At 53.0% G+C, this 27,795-nt stretch overlaps 2 protein-coding genes across 2 annotated transcripts in view; both read left to right on the top strand.

The window, feature by feature from the left end:
- UBTD1 (ubiquitin domain containing 1) overlaps positions 1 to 16,725 on the top strand; it is a 55,177-nt gene extending 38,452 nt beyond the window's left edge. Inside the window, exons 2-3 of the mRNA XM_028099010.2 lie at positions 14,040 to 14,267; positions 15,606 to 16,725. Of these exons, the coding sequence (XP_027954811.1) occupies positions 14,040 to 14,267; positions 15,606 to 15,991 (614 nt within the window). The 3' untranslated portion in view covers positions 15,992 to 16,725. The remainder of the gene's footprint in view (positions 1 to 14,039; positions 14,268 to 15,605) is intronic.
- A 1,756-nt stretch (positions 16,726 to 18,481) lies between these two features.
- On the top strand, positions 18,482 to 27,361 carry ANKRD2 (ankyrin repeat domain 2). Its single transcript, XM_088019935.1, has 9 exons — positions 18,482 to 18,571; positions 21,669 to 21,770; positions 22,758 to 22,916; positions 23,023 to 23,130; positions 24,605 to 24,703; positions 25,033 to 25,131; positions 25,953 to 26,051; positions 26,158 to 26,256; positions 27,050 to 27,361. The coding sequence occupies exons 1-9, from the start codon at positions 18,497 to 18,499 to the stop codon at positions 27,203 to 27,205; spliced, it is 996 nt and encodes a 331-aa protein (XP_087876061.1). The 5' UTR covers positions 18,482 to 18,496; the 3' UTR covers positions 27,206 to 27,361.
- Positions 27,362 to 27,795: the final 434 nt, after the last annotated feature.

Genomic DNA, 27,795 nt, shown 5'->3' with positions numbered 1-27,795 from the left:
CCTCGAGTAGCTCACAGCCTGGGGTGGAGGCTGACGCGCACACAGGCCGTAGTGAGTGAATTTCCGGACGCGCCACGTGGGCTAGAGTCAAGCCAGACTGGGTGGGAGGCAGGGCAGGACTGGTGGCAATGCCATTCTGGATGCAGAACCGGTCAGTGGTGTCGCCAGCCAGGCCTTCCCACCTGGGCTGGAGGCAGAGCTGCTTCTGTGCCTGTCAGCTGTGTGCGTTGTCACAGCCACGGGGTCCTTCGCATTGCCCAGGGGAGGTGGCATGTCGGACGGGGTCCGAGACAAGCACTGGGCCGGGAATGAGGATCTGAAACCACTCCCTGGATTCTTGCCATGGCCCCAGGGTCCCTGAACCTCATTGTCTCATCTGGAAAATGAGAGTAGTAGTATTTGCCTTACAAGGTTGTTGTAAAGATTAAGTGAAATGATGTAAACAAAAAAACCTTTTTATAATCCTAAATCTGGTACTTATACACCTAGTAATAATCACTACCACTTTTGAGCTCCTACTTTGTGCCTCACACAGTACTAGGAGATTACAGATAATGTCTTGTTTAATCCTCAGTAGTCCTTCAAGACTTATTGCTCCCATTTTATGGATGTGGAAACTGAGGTCAAGAGGCTCCCACCTATGAGGGCACAGAGTTAAGAGTCAGACCCATGTCCTCTCTGATTCCAAAGCCACCTCTCTGTGTTCCAAACCTGAGTTCTCTATTCTTCCCAGCCCTGCCCCTTGGTGTAGCAAGTTACTAAACCAACCATGGGAGGGTGTGGCTGTCGGGGCACCACTGAGCAAGGCACTCCTGCCAGGCCAGCCACCCAGGCCTGGAGCTGGTGGTGAGCAGGGACCAAGGGATGGGCTTCACCTGCCCATGGCCCCTGGTTGTGGTGGGAGCAGCAGGCTCTCCTCCCTGCCAGTCTGGCAAGTAAGTTTCGTCGGCCTGTGAGTCACACAGCATGATGAGTCAGATTTTTCCTTTCTTCTTGCCCAGAGCAGCTGGGGAGGGGGTGGGAGATTTTCTTAGGAAATAGGACCTCCCTCCCTCTGCTCTCACACTGTCCCCCTTGCCTTGGAGCTGCACATTTTCTATCCAGAAGTCTGTGGCTCAGCCCCGGAGGAGAGGCCTAGGTCTACCAAAGAGGGTGTCTGGGTGCTGGCCATACAGGCATGAGAGACCAGGCTTCATACTGAGTTGAGTGAGGAGGGGCAGGGCCCTCCTTGTTAATAAGGAGAGTAAGATATCTAGTCCAAGCTAGTCCTCTTGTTGTGGCTTACCCTGTCCCTTCGGCAAGCAAGGGCTTAGGCCATATCCTCTGGACGGTGCAGCTGGGTTTCCCCGAGTGCAGGGTCCCCTGAGCTACTCACTTTTTGCCTTATGACCAGTCTGGCTCCAGACCTTGAAAGGACTGTCCAGATGGTCAGCCTCAGGCGGGCCTGGGGTTCTCCCTGAGCAACCCCCTGCCAGGCCCTCTCGGAGGCTTAATTAAACAATCGGAGCAGCCAGCCAGGCTGGGCAACCTGGTTCCAGATCAGTGCTTTTTCAGCCCCAGCCATATATCAGAGTCACTGGGAGAGCTTCAAAACCCCTCTGATGCTCAAGCCATACCCCAGTGCAGTCAAATCAGAGTCCTGGGGGGTGGGTCCCAGGCAGCTTTGTTTTCCATATACCACCCTGCATTTTGCCTCTCGAGAGCCTGCCCTCCAGCCACTGAGAGTCGCAGGGGCAGCACTGTGCACGGGGAACATGCATGGGAGACGGCGTGTGACTTAGAGCTGCTGTTGGATGCTCACGTGCCACGGGGTCAGGGGAGAGGAGCCCGTGGGCCCTGGTGGGAAAAGGGCTGGCCTCCTACGTCCTGAGGGATGGAGGTCGCAACCAGGCGCAGTGCTCGGGAAGGAAACCAGGGAGGACACTGGCCTGACGGGGCTGGTGATTCATGGGCTGTAGGGGAGGAAGGGGGAAGAGTGAGTCAGGCACAGCTGCATGCAAGGCCTGAGCCCGGTTTGGGAGAGTGAACGTGCTCAGACGAGTTCTCTGTTGATCCACAAACAGAGTGTTGTGGGTCTTGAGCTGTGCCACGTGAAGAAAGGAGTGAGCCTTAAAAAGATGGGGTTGTAGATCTCAGGGATGTCAGGCATCTGTGTGCCTGTCGTACTTGACCACAGCACTTTGCACAGAAACTTGCTGGAGCATTTCAGTGGTTCTGTAAGGTGCAAAGATGAGAGGTATTCACATTTGGCAGGTGTGCTCAGAGAGGTTAAGTGCCACGCCCTGGCTCACACAGCATGGATCACCATAGAAAAGACCCAGGTCTTCTGACTCCAGGTTCACCCCACTAGAGATACAGACCTAAAAGACCCACAGTAACTTCGGCCCAGCTCCCCGGGGTAAGCTGGACTGTGAGTGAACACCGGGATTGAGAGAATGTAGAACCACAACCAGGAAGAGGATGATGGGGTCTTTTCTGGCTCCAGCTTTAACAGTCCTGGGCGAACTTGTTACCGTGTTTGCCGTGGAGGCAGTGGGGTTGCTGCTCAGATCGAGGAAAGCATGAGCCCAGAGGGCCTTGGCACTGGGCAGACCTCACTTGGGCCAGTAGGGTAGGTTGGTTGAGGGGGGGTGAACAGAATGGCAGAGAACCCACAACGAGAGAAACCACAGAGGAGGAAAAAGGATCGTCATTCTGGGGAGGAGGAGACTATCAGCCCCGTGGAAGAGGTTGTGACTTGTTCTGTGTCGCTGCAGAGAACAGAGCTGATGGATTTCTGGTCAAAAGAACAATGTTAATAATAATAATGGCAAAAACAATTTCAGTGACCATAATAAGTGCCTGCTCTGTGGCAAGTATGGTGTTGGGGTATGTGTGTGTCTTCCGTTGAGGAAACAAGAGTCTGGTGGGGCTGGGTGCTAGGGAGACCACACTGGAAGTGTTCCAGTAGTTGATTTATTACATATAATCTTCTTGACTCTGTTAGTTAATTTAATATATATGTATATATGTTTAATCCTCGCGACCTCCCTAAGAAGTAAGATGTTACCACTCCCTGCTTCCCAGGAGAGGAGACTAGACAGCTGAAGTCATTTACCCAGAGTCACTTCACTAATTTATGATGGAGCTGATGTTCAAACCCAGTTCTGACTCCAAACTCAGGACCTTCAGCCTCTGCGTTTCTGTTCTGCTGCCTGCTACATAGCTAGTGCTCAGTGAAGGATGACTGTAAGATTATTAACTTTCTCACCTTTTGGCCGTTCTCACAAAGCAGTAGGCTTCCCCTTGGTACCGTGAGCACCTTGTCACTAGAAGTGAATTGCCCCCAGCAAGAGTGTTATGTGGGGTAAGAGGTTGGTCTCTATCACTGAGCCCCCAACCAGCCATGCAGAATTAGAGTCTGTGTTTCTAGAGACCCGGGTGCACAGTTAGGCCACTGTGTCCTGGGAGGGCCCGGCCCTTAGATTCTGTTCATCTCTAGTGGGAGCTAGAGGGTGGGGCAGACTCCTAACACCTCCACACTTGCTCTGATGTGTGTTCTGCTTGCTGCTTTCCCGTTGGCATATTTGTCACCTCTCAAACTCCTGACATTTTAATATTCTAGTTATAATTCTGCTTCCACTGGCAGTGGAGTGGTTTGAGAGGAAGAATCTGCTTCCCACCCCCACTGTGTACACACACACACCCGCGCTCACACACACACACACACACGTGTGCGCGCGCGCGAGCATGCGCACACATGGGCAAGAGCTGTGTGGTGCGGGACTGTTCGCAACACCTCTCAGAGCCTGTCTCCTCGTCTATGAAATGAAGGGGCTGGGCTGACTGACTTTAAGGTCACTCCTGGCTTCAGGATCCTGCCACGCTCTGGGGCACCTGTCCTGATGGCGCAACGCACGTCCGAGTAGAGGGCTGGTGGCACTTGACACCCGGTGAGAGGGAGTCTCCAGTGTCAGAAGTCAGGCTGTGCCATTCGGCCTCCAGGCACCTGGCCACCAAGCCCGTGGGAACCCTCCTTGCCAGCAGGGCTGTGGAAAGCACAGTGGCAGAGATGACCTCTCTTCCCTGGAGTCCCGAGGTAGCCAGGGGAGCTGGCCAGATACCAGAGACCTTTCTAGCAACCTCTGGAGAGTTTCTGTTTTATTTATTAGCCACCGTCCTCCCTCTTCTGCCCCAGGAAAAGTGCTGACCCTCTGCTGTGCAGCTGCCCAGGAAACAGGTAGACATTGAACCCGCTCTGTGTCCCTGTCAGATGTCATCTCATTTAGCCCTTCCGTCCTCCTGCACCATGAAGGAGAGACCAGGAGTTCACAACAGCAAGAGTTTTCAAAGTTTTCAAAATCACAGCAACGTGATGGGGGAAAAAAGGATAGTAACCTTTCATTCTCTTAATTGCACAGTGGTAATAGGCATTATGGGCTTGGCATGATTGCTAATTACAATAGTACTGCCTTTTAAGCATCGGGCTGAGTGGTGTCCGTGATCCTTGCAGCAGTCCCACGAGATGGAGGTTATGTCCTCTTTACAGATGGGAACGCCGAGGTTAGAAGGGTGAGGAGGTCCTCCCGTGCTCACACAGGTGGCCAGTCGCTGGAGCAACACCCCCACCCCCATATCTGAAGCCCGTTTGTGAGGGCATAGCCACATTGGAGAGAGAAGGTTTGTGAATGTGTCTCTTACCTCATAATTATCTGTAATCTAGGTTTCCAGAAAACACATGTAATCAAGTTTCCTTCTAGAGCTGGTAGCAGTGGAACCATTCACGTTCAGGCCAGGACTTTGGTGCACCTGAAACAAACATCAGTACACGATGAAGACAGGAATATATTCACTACAAGAAAGGAATTGGCTGGGGTGGCGGGGGCGGTGGTTGTTGTTTTAAATTCATATGAACCTAAAACAAGGAGAGGTACAGTGATTTCCCAAATACTCAATGTTTAACTCTACTTGTGAATCCCAGCCAGCCTCAGAAAAGGAGCTGTTGGTTGTATGGCAGGTTAGATCCCAGAGCAGACCCTGAGGATTTGGGGGTTCTGTCTGTATTTGAGATCAGACAGCCCAGGAGTTTTCCACCAGGGAATGGGACAGGAGGGTGGCTGGGGGAAGTCAGCGCAGGTCGGGGAAGAGTTGGTCAGTGCCTGGCCCTGGGGGGCCACCTTTCACCCTGCCTGGCCACATATGGAGGGGGGTCCTAGGCTGGAGGCACAAGGCGGAGTAGATAAGGGCCCTGCTCCCCCTAAGCTCACCCCAGTAAATGTGTCCATTGTGTGCAAGCGCAGTGAACGCACGTACTGTCTCTGCAGTTATGTATGTGCCCCCTTGTGCACAGCCACTGCCCAAGCAGGGGGCCTCTGGGCAGGTTTATTTTTCTTGGCTGCACTTTCGTCTTTCCAGTTGCCGAGAAGGTTCCAGGCCTTCACTGGGCCTGGTTTCTGACATCCAGCCCCTCTTCCTCCAACGGGTTTCCTCCCTGTGCACCTCAAGAACTGGTTTGTTCTCTCCTGGACTCCCTCTCTGCCACCCCCTTTCTTCCCAACTAACTCTCTTGCTTATAGGAGTTTCTTCCAGACCGCTCCATCTGCTCTCCGAACTCAGAGCTTGCCTCTCCCCTCTCCAGCTTCCCCCGCCCCCCCACTTTTCCTAAACTGCCTGCTCACTTCATTTCACTCACTCACTGGGTGAACGGTTACGGTTACTGAGACCTGCTGCGTGCCAGACCCCGGGCCTGCCCCAGGGCCCCAGAGATGAACTGGAGGTGGTCCCAGCCTCGGGGGAACGGACAGGATCATCACGGAGAACGGCAGGGCCAGCCGTTGCCACAGAGCCTGGTACAGGGCTCCCAGAGGAGCCTTGATTCTTCAGCCCTGCCCAGGACCACCTGGGACCGACGTGACCCAGGTGGTGATACAGTTTAGGAAGCCTGGCTTGTCACTTAGCAACTGGCTCCACCCCCTCCCCTCCCTGGACCCTGGAGCTGGGCCTGAGGGAATGAATGGGGAAGAAGGGCCCACGCTGGGGAGGCCCCAGCTAGCAGAGCTGGGCCAGCACTTGCCCTTCAAAGGTTACCGGCTCTGAGGGTCATCCTGGGCTAAGTCTAACTATAAATACCACGCTTCCTGAAGGGATTACCTGGGCTCCACTTCCCCTGCCTGCACCCTTCCCCAGCTGGGCTGATCCTCCCGGAGTCTGATGTTCTTTCTGACCTATTACCCCCTCCACCAGGTGCCATACTTCAGCCCCATTGCACCAGCTCCCTGCGTCCCAGCTGTGACTATCGGGATGGGAGGGGAAGAGGAGATAGTCAAGTCTGCATCTTGACCAAAGGGCCCTTGCAGCCCAAGATGTTGGGACAGGGAGGCCCTTGTCCCTGCCTTCTTCTGCCCGGAGCCTCTCATTTCTCACACCAGCCAGAGCAAGCCCAGGCTTGTCACATAATCAGGACTCCTGAGGAGGACAGTGTTGGCTCCATCCCTGGAGTAGGGGCCTGGGGATGGAGCTCGGTAACCAAGTGTGGAAACAGAGCTTGGGGATTGCTGAAGGTATAAATAAATAGGGCCATCTCCTGGCTTGGGTGGACTGACTGTCCTGGGAAATCTCTGGTTCCCTTGGCTGGCCTCAGACTTGGTGTCACTTCCCAGTGGCTCAGTTGTACCAGTCCCCAAAGCTACAATAAGGACCTCTTGAGATGTGCTATCAAGAAGCAAAGGGACTGGGGTGCTGGGTGGCTCAGTCGTTAAGTGTCTGCCTTCGGCTCGGGTCATGATCCCGGGGTCCTGAGATCGAGCCCCGGTGTCAGGCTCCCTGCTCAGCGGGAAGCCTGCTTCTCCCTCTCTCACTCCCCCTGCTTGTGTTCCTTCTCTTGCTATGTCTCTCTCTGTCAAATAAATAAATAAAATCGTAAAAAAAAAAAAAAGGCAAAAGGACTGCCTAGCTTCTCTCTCATGCAGACCTTTCCCCTACGTCCCCCGCCTGTCCACAGCTGCTCTCAGCCATGATTCCTCCACCAGGCTCCCCACCCCATTCACTGGGTGTTCATTGGCCCCATTTTCAGCTCAGCAGATACGTGTTGAGAACCTGCACCAGGCCAGCATGCTATGAGGTCATGGGAGGGAAGAGGGAAGTAGCCAGGGCCTGTTTTCCTTCCATAGGTTCTTGAGAATCCTCTCTTCGGCGGCGTCTCTCTGAATTAAGCAGGGTGAAGCAGGTGGTATTAGTGTGCACACACACACAGGCTCAGAGACACCAGCTGCAGGTAAACTGGAAAGGACCTTTAGTGTTCGCGCCCAGTCTTTGCAGTGCCCTCCCTTGGGGGTGGTATCAATAAGACACCATTCATTATGGAGACCAGACCACAGCGTCCACCATCATTATCCTCCCCCAACCCAGTCCTTGTGCCCTCCTGCTCTTCTCCCTCTTTCCTCTCCAAGTCGGCTCTCCGCAGCAACTTTGGAGGGGATCCACTGAACTCACTTGCTTTAAGGTGTGGATGAGCATGCCATTTCCACGTCTATTTTGCTGTGTTTACAAGTGGAGTTCTTCTGTCGGAATCAAGTACATAGCCCAGCCCAGGGAAGGGTCTGCATGAGAGAGAAGCTAGGCAGCCCCCATGATTCTGATTCAGTGGGTCCAAGGAGGGCACTGGGGTCTGCCTTTCTAACCAGCACCTCAGGAGATCCTAACACAGGTGGTATGGTGGACAACCCTTGGAGACTCCAGCTTTGACTCTGAACTCAGAAACCTACATTCTCTGCTCAGCCACGGCTCTCTCGCTGCGCCCTGTGTCTGCCGTAATCACAGAGACCCGTCGTTTGCGTGGGCATTTTGTACTTCCCCAGGCAGGTGTGGACCTTGACTACAGAATGATCTCCTGTTGTGTTTTAAATCTCTCTTCTGTCCACTTCATTAAGGATAAGGACCATTTGTTTTACTCTGTCTTTGACCTGGAGCGTATTTAGGACAGGTAGAGACTTAAGTAGAAGCTACTAGGTGCTCCTGCAGAAACCAGCAGCACCTGCCCTGCCCCTGGACAGAGTTACCCAGAGCCGCCAGTAACTGAAGTCTCAGAGGCCGTGGCCCTTGGCTTCACAGCTCACCAACCCCCCAAGGCTTCTCACTCAGCAACCCAAACTCTTCCCTACTTTTCTGTGGCCACTCTCTGGAACTTTATGTACCCCTTTACTTTGTTAACAACTTTTGTTTTATTATTCTTATTGCTGAAGTCATAAATGCCTGTTGTAGAAAACTTGGAAAATAGAAGCAAAAAAAATTTTTTTTCACTAGTAACTGCCAATCGGCTATAACCACTGTTACCATTTTGGTGTAAATCCTTCCATTCTTTTTAATATATGTAATTTCACATACTTTTTTAGAAACAGAAGCTGGAGCACAGAGCACTTGCTGTTCTATAACCTTTTTTCGCTGTTTTGTGGACATTTCTCCACATTAGTCAGCATTACAGAGTGGCTGCCATGGATGCACAGATTTTATTTAGCCTTTCTCCTGCTGGCGTACATTTAGTTTGTTTCTAGCTTTCCCTGTTTAAAACCGTGTTGAGTTAAACAGCTTCATAGATGAACCTTCGCCACATACTTGCAATTATTTTCTTAGCATACATTCTTGGAAATTCAAATATCTGAGCCAAAAGGATGCACATTTTTGAGTTTTTTGGTACCATACCAGATGCCCTCCAGAAAGTTTGTACGAATTTGTGCAGCATATGAGAGTGTTCACACCCTCTCGACTGCCCAGTGTTTTTGACTCAACTAACTATAAACCATTGTGTTTTTTTTAAGTAGCTGAAATTAAAAATATTCATCAATTTGCTTTTATGTTTGGATTAAAACCTTCCTTTTCGGTTTTCGTCTGTATCTTTGCCTGACTTGTAAGCATCAGACTGTAGGGATCCAGACATCTTGGCATGTCTCTCACACAGGCTTGCCTTGGGCCCAGAGAATTTTGCTGGGTATTTTTACGCTGTATTTGACTCACTGTTGGAGGGAGCCAGCACCTGGCCCAGAGGTGCTGCGTCTGCCCCCTGCTGGCTCCGAGGTGCCATCACAGCTGCTCGGGCTGCCTTTTCCTGACATCAACCCTCCCTGTTCCCACCGCCACCCCCCCACTCCATTCTAATACTTTCTAGTGTTTTCCGTCTGAAAGGACCAGCATACAGGATAAGGAATTTTATTTTAAGTAGGGCATTAATACCATTTGTTTTTATTTTATTTTACTTTTTAAAGATTTTATTTATTTGTCAGAGAGAAAGATTGAGAGAGGGCGAGCACAAGCAGAGGATGCAGCATGCAGAGGGAGAAGCAGGCTCCCTGCTGATCAAGGAGCCCGATGTGGGACTCGATCCCAGGACTCTGGGATCATGACCTGAGCCGAAGGCAGACACCCAGGATAAGGAATTTTTACACCATTGTATCCTGGGTGACGGCAGATACTGTTAATACTTGCAGATGTGCACTTGCACTGTGTCCCTTCTGTGGGTGGGTCTTTGATAGTTGGAAAGCATTCTACTGTCCACATGCAGGGGAGGGGACTCTGAAAGCCAGGTATGTGAGCAAAGCATCCTTCAGGTGATGACTTTGAAAGGGGACACCATGGGGCTATTTTTATCTTATGAAGACAGTGAGAGGTGTGTGTACATGCTTATACCTCAGGTATCCTCAATTGTCAGGAACAGAGCCAAACCCCATTTGATGGGGCAGGGGTTGCGGGGATCTGAGCAGGAACAACAGATGTCCTGAAGCCTAGTCTCTTTCTTCTTTAGGAAGCCTTTTTCTTAAAACCGGATGCTCTCGATTTCGAAAGTACTGACAAGCTTTCTTAACCCTCAGCAGATTAGGAGCCCATTAGCTGGGCCTGACCTCTACCCATAGGAGCCACAGCTAGACAGGGACCAGTAAGAAGTGACATCTGGGGGCTCCTGGGTGGCTCAGTCGTTAAGCGTCTGCCTTCTCAGAGACACAGCGAGAGAGGGAACACAAACAGGGAGAGTGGGAGAGGGAGAAGCAGGCTTCCCGCCAAGCAGGGAGCCTGATGCGGGGCTCGATCCCAGGATCCGAAGGCAGACGCTTAACGACTGAGCCACCCAGGCGCCCCAATAAATAAAATCTTAAAAAAAAAAAGTGACATCTGGCCAAGAGGAAGGAGACAGGAAAACTATAGAAATCAGCTCAAGAAATTAAAAAGACGATTAGGTCAGAGAGTGGAGGGGCAGAAGCCCCACACCACCCAGAAGTCCTTGAGGGTGTCACCACATGACTGTGAACCCTGGTTGATCAGAGGTCTTGCTAAAGGACCAGAGAAATCATGAAGCAGAGCTATTTCTTTGATCCAAGCAAAAACACATCCAAGCCAAACTTTCACAAAAAACATTTGGACAAAACTGTAATCTTCTGTCTCTCCAGTGCATCCTTTCTCTTCCACACTTTTAAGTCCCTGATCTGGTCTTGATGTTTGTGGCTGGTGTGAGGTAGGGATTCTGTTTCATGTTTTCCTATATAGGAGAACCTATAGCCCTAACACCATTTATCAGTAGTTCATCATAAAGAAAAATCTCCTGTGTTTCTCCTTTACTGATCACACAGAACACTTCTGATGCCAGATGAATGGGTGTTTTTCCCACACCAAGCAATTCTCCAATTTTCTCTGGATGCCAACTGGTGTCCTACAATTCTGTTCAATTCTGACACTACCTGGAGTGAGTGCAGACCCCACATGTTAAGGGCTTACCTGTCAAGACTGCCCCCAGCTTCCTGTTTCAAGTAGTGGGTTCCCAGGTTACCCACAACTTCTGTCCAAGTTGGCTACAAATCAGAGGTTCCCATGACCCTCTCCTTGGGTTCAGTAATTTGGTAGAGCGGCTCAACAGAACCCAGGAAAATAGTTTACTTACTACTGCTGATTTATTAGAAAGGACATTTTAAAGGATACGAATGAATAGCTAGGGGGCGCCTGGGTGGCTCAGTCGTTAAGCGTCTGCCTTCGGCTCAGGTCATGATCCCGGGGTCCTTGGATCGAGCCCCACGTCAGGCTCCCTACTCCCTCTCCCACTCACCCTGCTTGTGTTCCCCCTCTCTCTCTGTGTCTCTCTCTGTCAACTAAATAAAATAAAATAAAATAAAATAAAAACAAATGAATAGCCAGATGAAGGATACATGAGGGGAGGTCTGGAAGTGTCCTGAGCACAAGAGCTTTTGTCCCAGACTTGGAGTGCACCACCCTTCCAGCACGTGGATATGTTTACCAACCTGGAAGCTCTCCAATCCCATATTTTTGGGATTTTTGTGGAGGCGTCATCACATAGGTATGACCAACTATTAACTCAATGTACAGCCCTTCTCTCCTCACCAGAGAATGGGGGATAGGGCTGAAAGTTCCAAGCTTATCATAGAGCCCACCAAGAGCCACTTCATTAGAACAAAGGACACTTGTATCACCCAGGAAATTCCAAGGGATTTAGGAGCTCTGTATCAGACATTCCTATCACTCAGGAAATTTTAAGGGTTTTAGGAGCTATATATCAAGAACCAGGTCAAAGACCAAATATTATCAGAAACCAGGGGCAGAAACATACATATATATAAATATATAATATATATAATGAATATATATATTTATTTCACATCCTTCTTGCACACACACCATCTGCAGTGTTCCTTCTCATTTTAATCACATTTCCATATATGCTGGCTCTATTTCTGGGCTCTCTGTTCTGTCCCATCGGCCCATTTGTCTGTCCCTGTGCCAGGACTGCCCTCTCACCACAGCTTTATAATTAGTGCAGGTAATGGAAGCACAGGTTCTCCCACTCATTCTACCTTAGGGGTGGCTTTGTTCTTCTATATCAACTTTAGAATCAGTTTCTCGAGTTCCTCATGGGGCGGCGGCAGGGCCAGAGGGGGCTTTCCAGTTAGGAATCTTAGTGGAATTGCATTGAATTTATGGGACAGTTTAGAAAATGGACATTTTTATGATCTCTTTGAATATTGTTTCATTCCCATTCTTCCTGTTGTATCCTTCTGGAAATTCTGACTTAAAATGTTAGACCCTTAAATATCAATATTGTTTTTCATTTCTAGAAGTATAGTTCCTTTAATTTCTGCTTGGTCATTCTCTATAATCTCTTTTTCCTTGTTCATATGGTTAAGACTCACTTATTTCTTAAACTTGGTATTTCATAATCTGTGTCTGATAAATCCCATATCTGAAATCTTTGTCGGTCTGATTCTTCCATCTGCCGTTTTTGCTGGCTCTGGCTTCTATTGCCTTGTTTCCTTGTATGTTGTGATAAAAAAAAAAAACAACAAAAAACTATGACCCTATCATCTCTTTTCCTTGGAACTTTATCCTGGGAGTTCTTTGAGGCCTGCTTTAAAGTTGTTTTCCCACAAAGAGGATTTGCGTTTCTTTCTGCTATCCCTGGAGCTCTTTAAATTAAATGTCTGGCTTTGAGAGTTTTCTGCCTGCACCTCAGCGGCAAACCCGCAGGAGGGCCGTCTGTGGATTCAGTCTGACCTGAGCCATATATGCTCTCTCACTTACTGCGTGACCTCAGGCAAGTCACTGGATCTCTCTGCCTGTCCCATCCTCTGTGAAGAAGCTATAAACCCTTAATGCCTAAGGCTGCTGCGAAGCTGAACCGGGGTAATATATATAAATACAGTGCTTGCAGGGGGTTCTTTCACACAGTTCGTAGGGGTAGGATGCCGTCGTGTTCCCCTGAGGAGCCCCCTCCCCTGCCCCAGCCAGACCGGGCAGCCTGGTTGGCAGACCCCAGCCTGGGTTTGGCCCCTTGCCTGGAGGATCCGAGTTAGAGTGGGAGCCGCAGGCTTTAGACCTTCCTCCTGTGGATTATTCTGCCTTCAGCTCTGAAAGGACTGAGCCTCCTAGAGCCTTTGAGAGATGCTTCTGCCCTCAGTCTCGACTTGTCTTGGAAGTCACTTGGGGCCAGGTAACAAGAAAAATGACATTTAACAGAATTGTTTTCCTCTTCAGATGCTGCAGGGTTTTTTTGGTTGGTTGGTTATGGTTTTTTCAAAAAATGTATTTTGTAACTACATGGTAGGACATTAATAACATATAGATGTTGCAGTTTATCATTTTTAATGATGGGAATATACATTGACACATTGACGGTAATGTAACTGTAAAATAAAGTTGTATATTGGCATGAAGAAATGTGAAGTCCTTTCTGTAACAAGGAATAGAAAAAAATAAAATTAGTAGTATCAACTCCACTGGGGTACCTGGGTGGTTCAGTCAATAAAACGTCCCGACGCTTGATTTCGGCTCAGGGTCGTGAGATGGAGCCCCACTTTGGGCTTTGTGCTCAGCAGGGGGTCTGCCTGGAACTTTGTCTCCCTTGCCCTGCCACAAACCCCCACCCCTGCTCATGCACGCGCGCTCACTCTCTGATCTCTCTCTAAGTCTTTTAAAAAAATAATATCAACTCAACTATATTGAGAGAAATGGGGGGAAAGAAAATATGTTTAGGTGTCAACGATGGTTATTTCTGCATAGTGGAATTCTGCAGTCGTTTCTTCCCCGGTGGCAGCATGGCGCAGACGGAGGGTGGCCTCAGCACTTAGAATGTCTTGTGTGAAATCTGTACCCATGTGGCCTCAGGCAAATGATGGGCTCTCCTGGCCTCAGTGGGCCCATCTGCTGGGTTTTGCGGACCAGATGAGCAGTGGGTTTAAAGCGCTCGCCCTGCCCCCTAAATGGCCACCGTTACTCTCACGCATTGACATTCTTGCCAGGTTTTTAAGACTACTGAACATGTACTCCTTTATAATCAAAGAAAGAGGTGATACATGCTCTGCTGACAAAAATTGTTTACATCCCCAGGTTGGGTGTATGCAGTTTCCAGACTTCCCTGACGCTGCCAGGAAAGGGCCCTGAGACCGGAATACTTCCGAGCCATTGCTGGGGAGGGGAGGGGTGGGAGGGTGCTGGCAGGGGAGGGGCGGGAGAGAGAGCGGGCCGCAGCCTGGCTTCAGAGGCACTCAGCCTGTCCCTCCCGTCCTGCCCAGGGCGCAATGAGCCCCTGAAGAAGGAGCGGCTGAAGTGGAAGAGTGACTACCCCATGACTGACGGGCAGCTGCGGAGCAAACGGGATGAGTTCTGGGACACGGCACCTGCCTTTGAGGGCCGCAAGGAGATCTGGGACGCCCTCAAGGCCGCCGCCTATGCAGCCGAGGCCAACGACCATGAGCTGGCTCAGGCCATCCTGGATGGAGCCAGCATCACCCTGCCTCATGGTGAGCAGGCAGGGCCGGGCTTTCTCCCCGTTGGGCTGGGGGCCGTCAGGCTGCTTCGGCTAGAAGAGAGCTGGCGGCCGGCCACACATTGGGAGTTTTTATCCAAGCTGCTAGGTGGCCAGGGTAGCCATGTGCTTGTTGATTCACGCAGCCCTAACTGAGCATGCACCAGGAGTGGGGACAAAAACTAAAGTGAGACACAATCCTCGCTCGTCTAATGAAGGGATAGAAGGGCACCGACTGACCTCAGAGCAGTGTGATGAGAGCAGCTAGCATTGCTCAGGGTACTTTGGGATCACAGAACATCTGAGGCACTAACCTTCTGTTGTGAGTTATTATGTGCTGGGCACTGAGCTAGAAGCTTCTACCGTAGTATCTCATTTAAGTTCATAACGGCCTTATGGGGCAATGTAGAGGGTCACAGTGAACAGTAGAGTCACAGACCTGGGTTTTAACAAATGTCTCTGTTTTTGGTAGTGTGTCCCTGAGCAGGGAGCTTCTGCATTTTAAAGTCTCAGGAACTTACACCTGTAAAGTGGGGATACCCCACCTCATAGGATGGTTGTTAGGACTCAGCAAGATATGCAGAACAGCCTTTAGTCCAGTCCCGGGACTTAGTAGGTGCTCAAGATGTAACAAATATATTACTGTGTGCAATACACAGTGCAGGAAGGAAACTGGGGCCCACCAGGCTATAAGCCATGAAGAGTAGGGCCCGTGCTTTCTCATTCACCCTGGTAACCCCAGCACCCAGCACATATGCTCAGGAAAGAGTTGTTGAATGAGCAAATGGAATGCTTACATAGTTTGCCAGCATTGAACAAGCCAGTACCTAGTAGAGCCAAGATGCCGGCCCACATCTTCCTGATTCTACCTTGAACTCCTCCCAGCTGCCTGTCCCAGAGACAACTGACTGTAGGGTGGGTTCAGGGACTGTGGGGTGGCCAGAACAGGTGTATTAGTTTGCTCGGGCTGCTCTAACAAAACACCACAGATTGGGTAGCTTATTGCACAACAGAAATTTCTTTCTCATAGTTCTGGAGGCTGGGAAGCTTGAGACCTAGGTGCCAGCTGATTCGGTTTTTGGTGAGGGCTCTCTTCTTGGCTTGTAGATGGCCACCTGCCTGCTATGTCCTCACGTACATACTGCCCCACCGTCTCTTCTTAGAAAGACAGTAATCCTGTTGGATCGGTGCCCCACCCAGGTGACCTCATTTAACCTTAGTGACTCCCATATGGGCCCCGTCTCCAAATTACAGTGACATTGGGGGTCAGGGTTTCCTCGCGGGAACTGTGGGGCTCCCCAAGCAGACTCTGACTGCCCCACTTTTCACCCAGGCACCCTCTGTGAATGCTATGATGAGCTGGGCAATCGCTACCAGCTGCCCATCTACTGCCTGTCGCCGCCCGTGAACCTCCTGCTGGAGCACACGGAGGAGGAGAGCCTGGAGCCGCCTGAGCCCACGCCCGGGGTGCGCCGCGAGTTCCCCCTGAAGGTGCGCCTCTCCACGGGCAAGGACGTGAGGCTCAGCGCCAGCCTGCCCGACACGGTGGGGCAGCTGAAGAGGCAGCTGCACACCCAGGAGGGCATCGAGCCGTCCTGGCAGCGGTGGTTCTTCTCCGGGAAGCTGCTCACAGACCGCACGCGACTCCAGGAAACCAAGATCCAGAAAGATTTTGTCATCCAGGTCATCATCAACCAGCCCCCGCCGCCCCAGGACTGAGGAGCCCGCGGACCCCTGGGAAGAGAAGCCGTGGAGGCTTCTTCGGGGTGAAGAGGCCCCCCCGCCGGCTGAGCACTGGGTGCCCCCACCCTGCCTCCACGTGCTGTCGCTTTCTTCAGGGGCGCCTCCGGCCGCGTGGCTGCTGGGCCAGCCGTGAAGGGGCCCTGCCTCCCAGGTGCCCCGGCCCCTGGGGCCCCCGGTGCCCTGCACCCAGGAAGCAGTGCTGCCACACACAGGCTTTGCCAGCCTTGTTGGAGAAAAGGCGAACGGGGGCCTTCCACCCTGCCTCTCTCCCGCAGCAGGTTCGAGCCACGAGCGCCAGCCCAGAGGCCCCTGGAGCCCAGATCTGTCCTCTGGTGCTGCCGGCTGTGCTCACTCCGGTTTTCTGCTCAGGGTCTGAAGCAGCTGCTGTCCCCTTCCCCTGCCCCCACTCCCTGACTTTGCCCTGGGCCCAGTGCCGGTCCCCTGGAGGGGAGGGGATGGCCCGTGAGCCCCAGGGGCATGGAGCCTGAGGCCGGCCTCTGCCTCTCCCTGCCCCTCAGCACAATTGGCAGAGGTGGAGCGGGCAGGTGGCTGGAGGGCTGTGCTGTTGAGGCAGGGGTCTGCACGGGGCCATCTCCTGGCTGTAACCCAAGCGGTGGGGGGGGGGGGGTCTGCAGCCTGGCCATGGCCCACCACAGGTCCCTGTGTACAGACATATCTGCATATTTATCAATAAAGCCTTTTGCTCCTTCCTTCTCTCTCGCCTAGCTTTGCCTGTGGGCTCCCCAGCCCCGCTGTGGAACCAGTTCTGGCGTGGCAGCGGACAGTAGGGAGCTTCGAATTCCTAGTATTCCAGGCCCTGTGTTCTCATGGGTCCTTGGGACAAACCCTTAACCTCTGAGCCCACTTGGCTCATTCTTTTTTTTTTAAGATTTTATTTATTTGACAGAGAGAGACACAGCGAGAGAGGGAACAAAGCAGGGGGAGTGGGAGAGGGAGAAGCAGGCTTCCCGCAGAGCAGGGAGCCCAATGCAGGGCTCGATCCCAGGACCCTGGGACCATGACCTGAGCCGAAGGCAGACGCTTAACGACTGAGCCACCAGGGCGCCCCTCACTTTGCTTATTCTTAATGTGGAGGAGATGCCTCTCGCCCTGCCTCTTCCCTCAGTTGCTGGGAAGATTAAATGGGATAGCAGATGTGAACGTGCTTTGAAAGCAGAGTCCGCGTCTCAGGAAGGTGGCATCAGTAATCTGCTCGTCTGCTCCTGTAGGGTGCTGGTCGCCTGCTGCAGCCTCCGAGCCAGGCCCTCCGGGCTGAGGTATGCGCCCGAATCCTGAAGATGCTGCACTGCACCCTTGGGGATGTGAAAGCAAAATCTTGGATTTAGATTGCGAGCAGGTGTCAGCTTACCAGCAAGGGAACCAGAGAGAAAAAGGAGCCAATGCCTGGCCTTCTTTCGGGGAAAGTGTGCGTATCGTCCGAGGGGGACCTCTGATGAGGTGGTTTAGCTAAGGGCGAGCCACGTGAGCGTTCTGGAACTCCAGAGCTATGGCGTCTGTGCTCACTGGCAGGTTAAAGCTGGGTCATGGCGGCCCGGGGCTCACTCCCACAGTTCTAGGTGTGGAGCTGAGCAAGTTCAGGCCTGCTTTTTCTCCACTGAGAGGATTTTCCTTCTCAGCGACCCCGGTCGGGGTGGCCTGACAAGGAAACCAGGAGGAAAGGATGATCAGAAGGAGCTGGTCGTCACCCGGACTCGGCACTGCACTCTGGCCCTTTTAGGGTGGCTTCCTGACACTCTTTTTGAAGCCAGACCTTTTAAGTTTTGCAGAGGCCTTGTGAGACAGTCAGATGGTCAAGGTTGTTTGTCAGAGGCTAATGGACATGCAGCCACATACAGTGATGCCTCACTAGGGGGCGCTGTGGGACCCCGGAGAGGCGAAGGCCCGCATGCGCTGTGGGCAAAGAGGGAGGCACCTGCCCTGACTCCTGCGCAGCACCCTGGCACTCCAGCCCAGACATAGCAGGGTCTGCCCCACCACAGAGCGAGCAGATCCTGTTCACAGGACAGCCGGGGACACAGGCCTGTATTTGGGTCCCCACCGTTGGCTTTCAGTTCCCCTCACTGGCACTTGTTGGGCAGTTTCCAGGCGTCCAGCAGGTGGCACTGTCATCAGGCTTAGGGGCAGCCAGTGGGTCCTTCGTGCAGCCCGGCTGCCGTGGCTAAGACCCAGCTGGACCCAAGCACTCAGGACAGAGGCTAGGCGGGCTCCTTCCTGCAGCCCTACTCTTGGGGCACTGGGCTCTTCAGTTCCAATAGGCCAGAGAGGGGGAGGGGGCAAACCGTCCCTGCTTCCCCCAGCTCCCTGGGGCTGCCCGGGGTGAAGGTGACAGGTGGGGGAGGCAGGTGGAGAATTGGGCCGGTGAGCTCATGGCAAAGGCGCCCAGCAGGGTGGGGGTGGGTGGCCTGGCTTATAAAGCCCCCGAGGCCCTGTGGCCTGCAGAGGCTGGTTATAGACAGCACCATGGAGGGTTCTGAGGCGGTGCAGAGGGCCACGGCGCTTATTGAGGAGCGCCTGGCACAGGAGGAAGAGAATGAGGTATGGGCACGGGTGTGGGGACCCCAGGGGATTCTAAGGAGATCCAGCTCTACTATCAAGGGAGGCAAGAGCCTGGCTGACACATCTGTAGTGGGAAGGAGGGCAGAGGTCCCCAGGGACCCAATGGCATCATTCCAGCTCCAGGGTGCTCCTGGTAGAGGGGGCTGCTGGAAGTGGGAGACTGAGGCTTCGACCCCAAGAACTGAGAGACAGTGGGGTGGGCGAGCCGAGCTGGGCTCCTGAGATCCTGCCACCCAACTGGGCCTCGAGGAGGCGGGCCTGGCTGCACAGAGCAGGACAGCTGGGGTGCTGCCTGAGAAGGTGGGAGTGTGCGGCCCTGAGATCTCCCAGCTGCTCAGCGGGGGTGGGGGGTGCTGAGACGAGAGAAACTCCAGCATTTGGTCCCTGAAGAAGAATAAAGACTGGGAGCAGAGCAAGGAAGGGGTGCTGGGAAAGGAAGCATGGGTTTTCCCAGGACTACCAGCCGCACTTGGGGAGGCCTTTGGAGCATGCAGCTCTGGGCGATTGCATTTTCTCTGGGATAAAGAAGTCGGGGGAGGGGGAGGTGCAGGCTTGTCCACTCTTCGTTCTATTTAAACTGGTATTTCACTTAGAGTCTGCTCTGCCAAATGCCAGGTGCTGTGAGGAATAAGAGGGTCAGTAGGGCCAGCCCCTGCCTCCTTACCAGCCCTACAGTCATTCTAGCCAGCATCCGTCGGGGGCAAGTCCACAGAGAAACGGGCAGAGTGAAGCAATGGTGAAATAGAGCTGTTAAGTCAGCAGGGAAGGGCACAAAGGGTAGGTGAGTCGCTCTGACTGTGGGTGCTCAAGGACTCTTGGGAACGGGACGGCATTTGAGTGGGGCCTTCAAGGCTAGTGAGTGGAGATCAGGAAGGGAGGGAATTCCAGGCTAAGGAAAAGACAAGGCACTGAAGTTTGGGCGAATGATGGTGGGACTGTTGTGAGAAAGTCTGATAGTAGGTAGGGGCTAAGGCTGGGCACGAACCAGCGAGGGCCATGGGAAAGACATTTATTCTTTGGGCAGTGGGGAGACCCTAAGTGTTGCTGAGTGAGGGTGAGTCGTGCCATCTGACCTATTTTAGGAAGGCAGCTCGGACAGCCTGAGAAGGACACGCTGGAGGGGAAAGACTGGCCCTAACAGGAATGGGAGGGAGGAGATAAATCAGTTTGGAGGTAGGCTGCGTTCAAAAAAAGAGGGACTGACTGGGGGTGAGGAAGAGGGAAGGACCGGGGCTCTGGTGGAAGAAGAGATGAAGACCAGGGGCGGGGGCGGGGGCAGGTTTGTGGGGGAAGAGCTTGGGCTGAACCCTGGGCTGGGGCAACCCTGGGCTGAGGCCGGGCTGGGGCACCCCTGGATCTCTAGGAATGCCACTCGCCCCCTGGGGCCAGGTAGGTGAGTCATGCTGCTGGGCCATTTCTGGAGTGCTGCCGCTGGACACAGAGACCTTCAGCAAGGGGACACAGAGCAGTCCTCATCCATTCATTCACCCAACAAATATAGCAGCAGGGCTGTTGGGACACTGGGTGCCCACAGAGCCAGCCTTCCCACCAAATACCTCCTACGTGTCCGGCACCATGCTAAGCTCTGTACAGGCATCCTTCCATTTAATCTGTACAACGATCCACAAAGTAAGGTGGGAGTTTGTTTCTTTGTGTTTCACCCACTAGCACCCAGTTCAGTAAACATTGAGTTCTCATTGTATGTCAGCCCCCAAAGACAAATCTGCCGCAAAGGACTAGAGAGTCTAGTGAGACCAAGAGTCTCTAGGTGTTCCCAGCAGGTCCCAGCCCATCAAGGTTCTCAGAGGAGAGCCTCTGTCCTGCCTGCTCCCCCTTCTTGGTGTGGGAGGCGAAGGAGAGTCTGGAAGCCCCTGAGCTGGGGTTCTGTCATGGGCGCAAACTAGGTCAGGTCATCACTGAGGACTTAGGGGTGGGCAGAGATGCCGGGCACCCCCTGTCATGATCCATTCACTCATTCATTCATTTATTCTCCAACATTCACTGAGCACCTGCTATATGCTAGACCTTGTCATAGCTGCTAGGGTTACCAAAATGATTATGACCCAAGCCCATCCTCTGGATGCTCCATGAGGAACCCAGCCAGGGTCCCACATGCGGTAGTAGCTGCAGCCCAAGGTCATCCCTTGTTCTTGGAAGAAGATGCAGTGTTTCAGGTGAGGCCAACACTAGGGACACCTCAAACCATGTAAGCCCAACACGGAAGGGAGCAGCCTGGGAAATCAGCCCTGGAGGAGTATACCACCAGAGCTCAGTGGGAAAGGAACAAGGCAGCTGAGAGCTCTGTAAGGGTGGCCATTCCTCCCCAGCCGCCATCTGGACTCCCCACAGAGATGGGGTGCCAGCACTTCACAAAAAGTGGCTTCCTTAAAACCGAGGAGGAGCCCACGAGGAAGCAGTCCAGGCAAGTCAAAACTACAAATGGAGAGGAGACTTGGAAGGAGTTGCACCCATCTAATTACAATGAGAACAAGGGCAATGCTAGGAGCCCCTTCAAACTGAAGGCTATGTAGCTGTGGCTCCCGTCCTCAGGTTCCCTGACAACAAGTTTCCAGCCCCAGGATTTCATGGAGCAGTAAAATCTGAGAAAAAAAGTTGGTATCTGAGAGTTGCCAAATTTTTGTATGGACACATGAATCTATTTGAAAAATAACTCAATTCTTACCACAATCATTTCATCAATGCGAATTTTTAATGGCAACAAAGAAACCACCACCACCATCATCATCATCATCTCAGTGCTTTGAAAGAGGAATATATTTAACTTCATGAAAACTCATTCCAGTGGCCCCTGAACTTCTTTTGCTAAGGACACACAACCGTCAGTGGACAGGTGTTTGAGCTGAGCTTGGGGTAGGGATGGAATTGGGGAACTATGGGGAGCTTGGCTCTGGCCAGGGGCTCTCCAGGACCCGTCAGGAGTGGGGCTCAGAAGGGCTCTGAGGTCACACAGTAGGAGGTCTTTGGGGTTTCCTTGGAGTGGGTTGGGGGAGAGGCTACCTGCCTCCCTGGGTGCTGTGGGCAGGTCCTGGAGCCCATCCTCTCCTTGGCTCACCAGAAACTCCGAGGAACTGCCCAGCAGAAGCTGCCCATGGACATGCTGGTGTTGGAGGATGAGAAGCACCACGGGGCTCAGAGTCCGGCCTTACAGAAGGTTAAGGTAATGTGTGAGGAGAACCCAAGCTCCACGCTCAGGGGACAGGACAGGCAGTTATGGCTTTGCTCCCCCTGGTGAGGTATGCAAACCATTATCTCAGCCGCCCCTCCCCAGGATCACGCTCGCAATGCCAAATCTCCCGGCCCCACCCCAGACCTGCTGAGTCAGAATCTGCATGTGTACAAGGTCCCAGGGGATGGACTCATTTTGGAAGCCCCTATCGGAAGCCCCAGCTGACTGGGTAGCAATACAGCAGGGCACCATGCCCATGTTAAGGGTGCTGATTGGAGAGACCTCGGTGCTGGTACAAGGAAACCAGGGTTTCCAGAGCACTATTGTGGAAGATGATCCCATAGGATGCTATTTGAAGGGCATCAACCAAGCCATAATAGAAGTTACCTCTGGGAGGGAAGGGCTTTCTCTTCATACCTTTTATGTTTCTGTATTGCTTTTTTTTTAATTTTTAAAAAATTGATTTGAGAGAGAGAGCACAAGCGGGGGAAGGGGCAGAGGGAGCGAGAGAAGCAGGCTCCCCGCTGAGCAGGGAGCCCAATGCGGGGTTCCATCCTAGGACCCCAGGATCATGACCTGAGCTGAAGGCACAAGTTTAACTGACTGAGCCACCCAGGTGCCCCTGTTTCTATATTACTCGTATGATCTCACACACACACAAATGAAACTGCATGGAAAGCTGAGGATTCAGATTCCATTCTGAAGGCCTGGGCGGAGGGTTACCTCTGAGAGTCCCTCCTCCTACCCTTCACCTACGTGAAGGCTCAAAGCTGGCAGCTTCTACGCAGTCCCCTCGGGTCTCCCCTTGTCCCCTGGTCCCCCTCTGTGTCCTGGTCTCATCTGCTTCTCCTAGTCCTGGGCGGGAGAGCTAGACCTGGATTCTCTCTCTCCTGAGAAGCTCTCTCTATCCTCCTCCCCCAGCGTAGCTCAGGGACCCCAAGGCCCCAGCATGGGGTTTGATGAGCCACCTCCATGCAGGGCCAAGAGCGTGTGCGCAAGACATCCCTAGATCTTCGGCGGGAGATCATCGACGTGGGTGGGATCCAGAACCTCATCGAACTGCGGAAAAAACGCAAGCAGAAGAAGCGGGAAGCACTGATGGCCTCCCAGGAGCCACCTCCAGAGCCCGAGGAGATCGTAAGGGTCTTGGGGAGGCACCTGTGTCGGCAGGGGGCATGGGGAGCCCAGGAGGGCCTCTGACCACTGCAGGGCAGCCTTCCATTACTGGTTTCATGCCTTCCAGACTGGCCCTGTGGAAGAGGAGACATTCCTGAAAGCGGCCGTGGAGGGGAAAATGAAGGTCATTGAGAAGTTCCTGGCCGATGGGGGTTCCCCGGACACCTGTGATCAGGTGATGTTCTACCTGCACCTGGGCCTGCCTCCCTTTCAGAGTTGCCACCCCCACTCCGCCCACTGGTGGGCCTGTTTGAGAACAGGCATTGGGTGTCCTTTGGGAAGGGGGCCCTTAGAAGATTTGGGATGCCACCTTGCCCATGCAGGAATTTACCTAAGTCCTTAAGCCCTTTGCAACTTGAACTACCTCCAGAGTAACAAATGTCATGTGGTCTTTTAGGGAAAAAAGAGGAATGGAATTAAGTAAAAAAGAGCCCAAACCAAGAATTTGGGGCTCAAATCCCATCTCTATCACTCCCTAACCATGTGACCTTCAGCTAGCTCCGTGTCTCAGTTTCCTCCTCTGTAAAATGGCCTCCTTCCCTCAGAGCATGTCATGGGGACCAAATGGAATATTAATGCCTCGATTAGTATTTACTGACTGAAAGAAAAAACTATAAAGCACATGCTAGGATATGATATTTTTGTGTTGCATTGTATAACACGCTTCCTTTTAAAACTTATTATTGTATTGTGGCAAAATACATATAACATGAAATATGCCGCTTTAGTCATTCTAAGTGTACAGTTCAGTGGCATTAATTATATTTACCATGCTGTGCAACCGTCACCATGGTTTTCAAAACGTTCCCAGCACCCTTCATACTTTCCTGTTTTCCCTGAAACTGCCTCTTTCACATTGGCAGAGCGCTCTTTCATATTCATCTCCCGGGATTAAGCAATTTAATGGTCACCCTCTGCAGCCTGCATCATTGTGGGCTTAGACTACATGGTCCTTCCATTCCATGAGACTCGGGAGTCTCAATCCTCTCGGTCTATCCAAACCCCTCCTACCTCTGAGCACTGTGCCAGGTGCTGGGAGTGCAAAAAAGGAAAGACCAGAGTTGAGAGTAGAGGGAGACTGGCACATAGCCAGATCTTGACTGTGGGAAGATATGCCTCATGGCGTGAGTGTTTCAAGAGACCAAAGCAAAATGCTAAATTTCATTTCTTCCTTGAATCAGTCATGGGTGCGCACCTGCCCCTTCTGGCCCTGGGCTAGGGACTCAGGGGAAACAGGGTCTAGTAAGACTTGGCCTGCCTTCCATTCCCCTCTCACTGTTTCTCTGGGTCCCCTGGGGGCAGCTCTGGCCTAGAGGTTTCAAGATAATGGCACTTGAGCTGCCCTGCCTCTTGAAGGAGTAGCAAGAATTCATCAAGCACTCACAGAAAGTAAGGGCAAAAATGGGCATTGCTGGCAGAGGGAACAGCCTGTGTCAAGGCCTAGCTTGATGTGCTTGGGGGTGGGGGACAGTGAGAAGGTCAGAGTTCCCAGGGCATAAGAGGGCTCCAAGGCTGGTCTGGATAGAACATGAAGGAGCTGCCAGAACATGGAAGCTATGGGGACCCAGCACAGGGCTCAGAATCGAAATGGGGTAAGGCCTGGTCTCAGCCTGGGAGAGATCAGGCCCTGACAGTCTCTCTGGGGACAGTTCCACCGGACAGCACTTCATCGAGCTTCCCTGGAAGGTCACATGGAGATCCTGGAGAAGCTTCTAGACCGTGGGGCCACTGTGGACTTCCAGGATCGGGTGAGCAAGAGAAACCTATTGGGTGGGAGGTAGGAGGTGGGCCCAGCACCAATAGACTCCCTCTCCGTGCAAACCTGTGCCAAGCTAGGAGACAAACAGGCTTCCTCTGGGGCCAGGCCCCACCTCCAGTGGGTTGTATGGCCTGGGGCCATCCTCTGTAAACCTGACTTGGACCTGAGGGTTCCCCTGCTCTGCTCAGTCCATTGCCCAGGCACAGGCATGCCCCTGCCCCTTCCCTGCCCCCTTTCCTTTGATTCCTCCTGCCCTCTTGGCCGGGGTCCTTTCCCCCAGGGCATTTTCTCCCTTACAGCCCCATCTTTCCCTTCCAGCTGGACTGCACAGCCATGCACTGGGCCTGCCGCGGCGGCCACTTGGAGGTGGTAGAGCTCCTGCAAAGCCGAGGAGCAGACACCAACATGAGGGACAAGGTGAGGCAATAATGCTCATAGGTATTAGGTGGCTGGGGAGGGAGGGCAAGGGGCAGAGAATAGACAAGCCCAGGAAGCAGGAGGATAGTGAGCTGGTCTGGTTTCTAGAGGGGCTGCAGAGCCTAGGGAGGGGTCTTGGCCATCACCTGTAGGTCCTTGGGGACCAGCATCTGGGGATGGGAGCAGAAAGGACAGAGGAGAGGGGAGGAGAAGAAATCCACTATTTAGGGGGCTTTGGGATCACCCAAAAGATGTGGGATTTGTTCATCCGTGCCATCCTCCATCATCCTTTATCTGTCTGTCCATCCATCCAACCATTCATTTATTCATCTGTTGGCTTGTTTATTCGTCCACCATTTTTCTATTCATTCATTCCTTTGTGTGTAACCTTGAACTAGTGAGCCTCTGTGGCTTATCTGTCACATGTCTTACAGAAGTCCTATATAATTAGATGGGGGAAATGTATGTAAATTATTTTTTCAGCATAAGGCTGATGTTTTATAAGCTTTTGCCATGCCTGTCACATAGTTACTTCTCAGTAAATGGCATCTATTATAATTATTAAAAGAAGGGCAGAGGAGTGAACAGCTGGGTGAGAGGGAAACCACAGAAGGCCTCCCAGAGGACGAGGCACCTCATGCTTCCGAGGTAGACCCCTGGATAGGATGGTGGAAATTGTAGCATTCCCAGTCGTTGCGGGGCTCAGGCCTTGGCACTAGGACTTGGGGAAGGGATTAGGCTGGAGTTAGGACAGCCTCCCTCCCGGAGGCACCACAGTCCAGACCCCTTCAGCCAGCAGTTCCTGCTTCCTTCCCACACAGCTGCTGAGTACCCCCCTGCATGTGGCAGTCCGGACAGGGCACGTGGAGATTGTGCAGCACTTTCTATCCCTGGGCCTGGACATCAATGCCAAAGACAGAGTGAGTGTCCAGCTTCCCTTCTGTTCAGCCCCATCCTGGGGGTGCAGGAAGCCTGAGGGCTCCCATATGCCCCCGTGGGCCATACTGAGTGTCACATTTGCTCTAGGAAGGGGACAGTGCCCTGCATGATGCTGTGAGGCTCAACCGCTACAAAATCATCAAACTGCTGCTCCTGCACGGGGCTGACATGATGACCAAGAACCTGGTAAGTTCATTGCTTCCCTGATTCAGTAATTAGTGGGCACCACTCACTCAGGCTCTGTGCTAGGCACTCAGAGGAAATACAGAACTGAGCAAGACTCAGCCTGCCCTCGGAGCACACTCACCGTGGAGGGTCTCTCTGGACCCCTGGGAATTTGGGGCCCACCCACCTTCCCAGCTCTCTCTATGCTTATCTCTGTCCAGAGTGCAAGTGCAGAGAAAGGGCCAGAAAGGACAGTAAGAGGGCTTCCCAAAGGCCCCCAAATAGATCAAAGGGGGTCCTAATGTCTAGGCCCAGGGAGGCCAAAATCATGGAGGAACACAGCTGGAAGGAACCTGAGTGCTTTGTTGGCACCACCACCCCTAGCACACTGTGTGGGCCTGGAGTTCTCTCAGGGTCCTACGTGCCCTAGTCGAAGCTCTTCTCTGGGGTCTGGAGCAATCACGAAAGAGGGGGTAATGGGAGGGCACCCCTGACTCGAGAAAGACTAAGGGGATAATGGGAAAGTCAGGAAGATATGGGGAGGCAGTGGGTGGGGGTTTCTCAACCAGGACATTATTGACATTTTGGGCTGGATAATTGGTGTGAGGGAACTGTCCTGGGCATTATAGGATGTTAAAGCAGCATCCTTGGCCTCTATTCACCAAATGCCAGTAGTTCCCACTTCCCTGATTGTGACAACCACAAACATTCTAGACGTTGCCAATTGCCCCTCGTGGCAACCCCTGGTCTAGATGAGGGAACCTCCTGGTACAAACTTCTGAACAGTGACCAGATCTCCGCTTGCTTCCCCCAGGCAGGAAAGACTCCCACGGACCTGGTGCAGCTGTGGCAAGCTGACACCCGGCAGGCTCTGGAGCACCCTGAGCCCGAGCCAGGGTCAGAGCAGAACGGGCCGGAGGGTCCTGCCGAGAGTGGCCAGGAGCCCCCCCAGCCTGTGCCAGCGCAGTAAACACCGGCCCCAGGCCAGCTGGGCACCCGAGGGCTGTCCCCTGCATGCAGCCGGAGGGTCATAAGAACGGCACCCAGGGCTGAGGACCCTGCCATTCCTCTGCGTACGATCCGGGACACCCACAAGCTAACTGCAATAAAAAAGTCGTTTTTGCTATTGGTGATGTTTGTTTCTATTTGTGTCTGAAATGTTTAGGAGAGAAGGAAAACGGAGCCAGGGTAGGTTCAGGGAAGAGGGGAGCCTGGAGCCCTTTGGCCCCAGCCCTGTGGCTTTTCCTACCGAGGTGTCTTCTTCTTTCCTGCCAGCCCTCTTCCCAAATTACCAGCGTGGGTCAGCTGCTCCGCGCACCCCTCCTGCCCCTCCCCCCGTCCTGGTGACCGCCGTCCCACAGGGCTGTGTGCGGCCAGCACAGGCTGGTCACGCGGCGGCCCGCCCGCGCAGGGGGAGCCTGGCCCGGGATCCCGGGCAGCGGAGCGCGGGCGCAGGGCCGCGCTTCCCCGCTGCGGCTCAACAACCACGCCTCCCTCCCGCAGGGCGGGGCCGGCTCAGCCAATCGGCTCCGCCAGCCGCGGCCTGCCTTCCGGGCCTTG

Source organism: Eumetopias jubatus, unplaced genomic scaffold, assembly GCF_037043125.1.
Source record: "Eumetopias jubatus isolate StellerSeaLion01/CBP00866 unplaced genomic scaffold, mEumJub1_p1.0 scaffold_17, whole genome shotgun sequence".
Classification (NCBI taxonomy): Eukaryota; Metazoa; Chordata; class Mammalia; order Carnivora; family Otariidae; genus Eumetopias; species Eumetopias jubatus.
The sequence above is the reverse complement of the archived record's forward strand: the minus strand, read 5'-3'. Positions and strand labels throughout refer to the sequence as shown.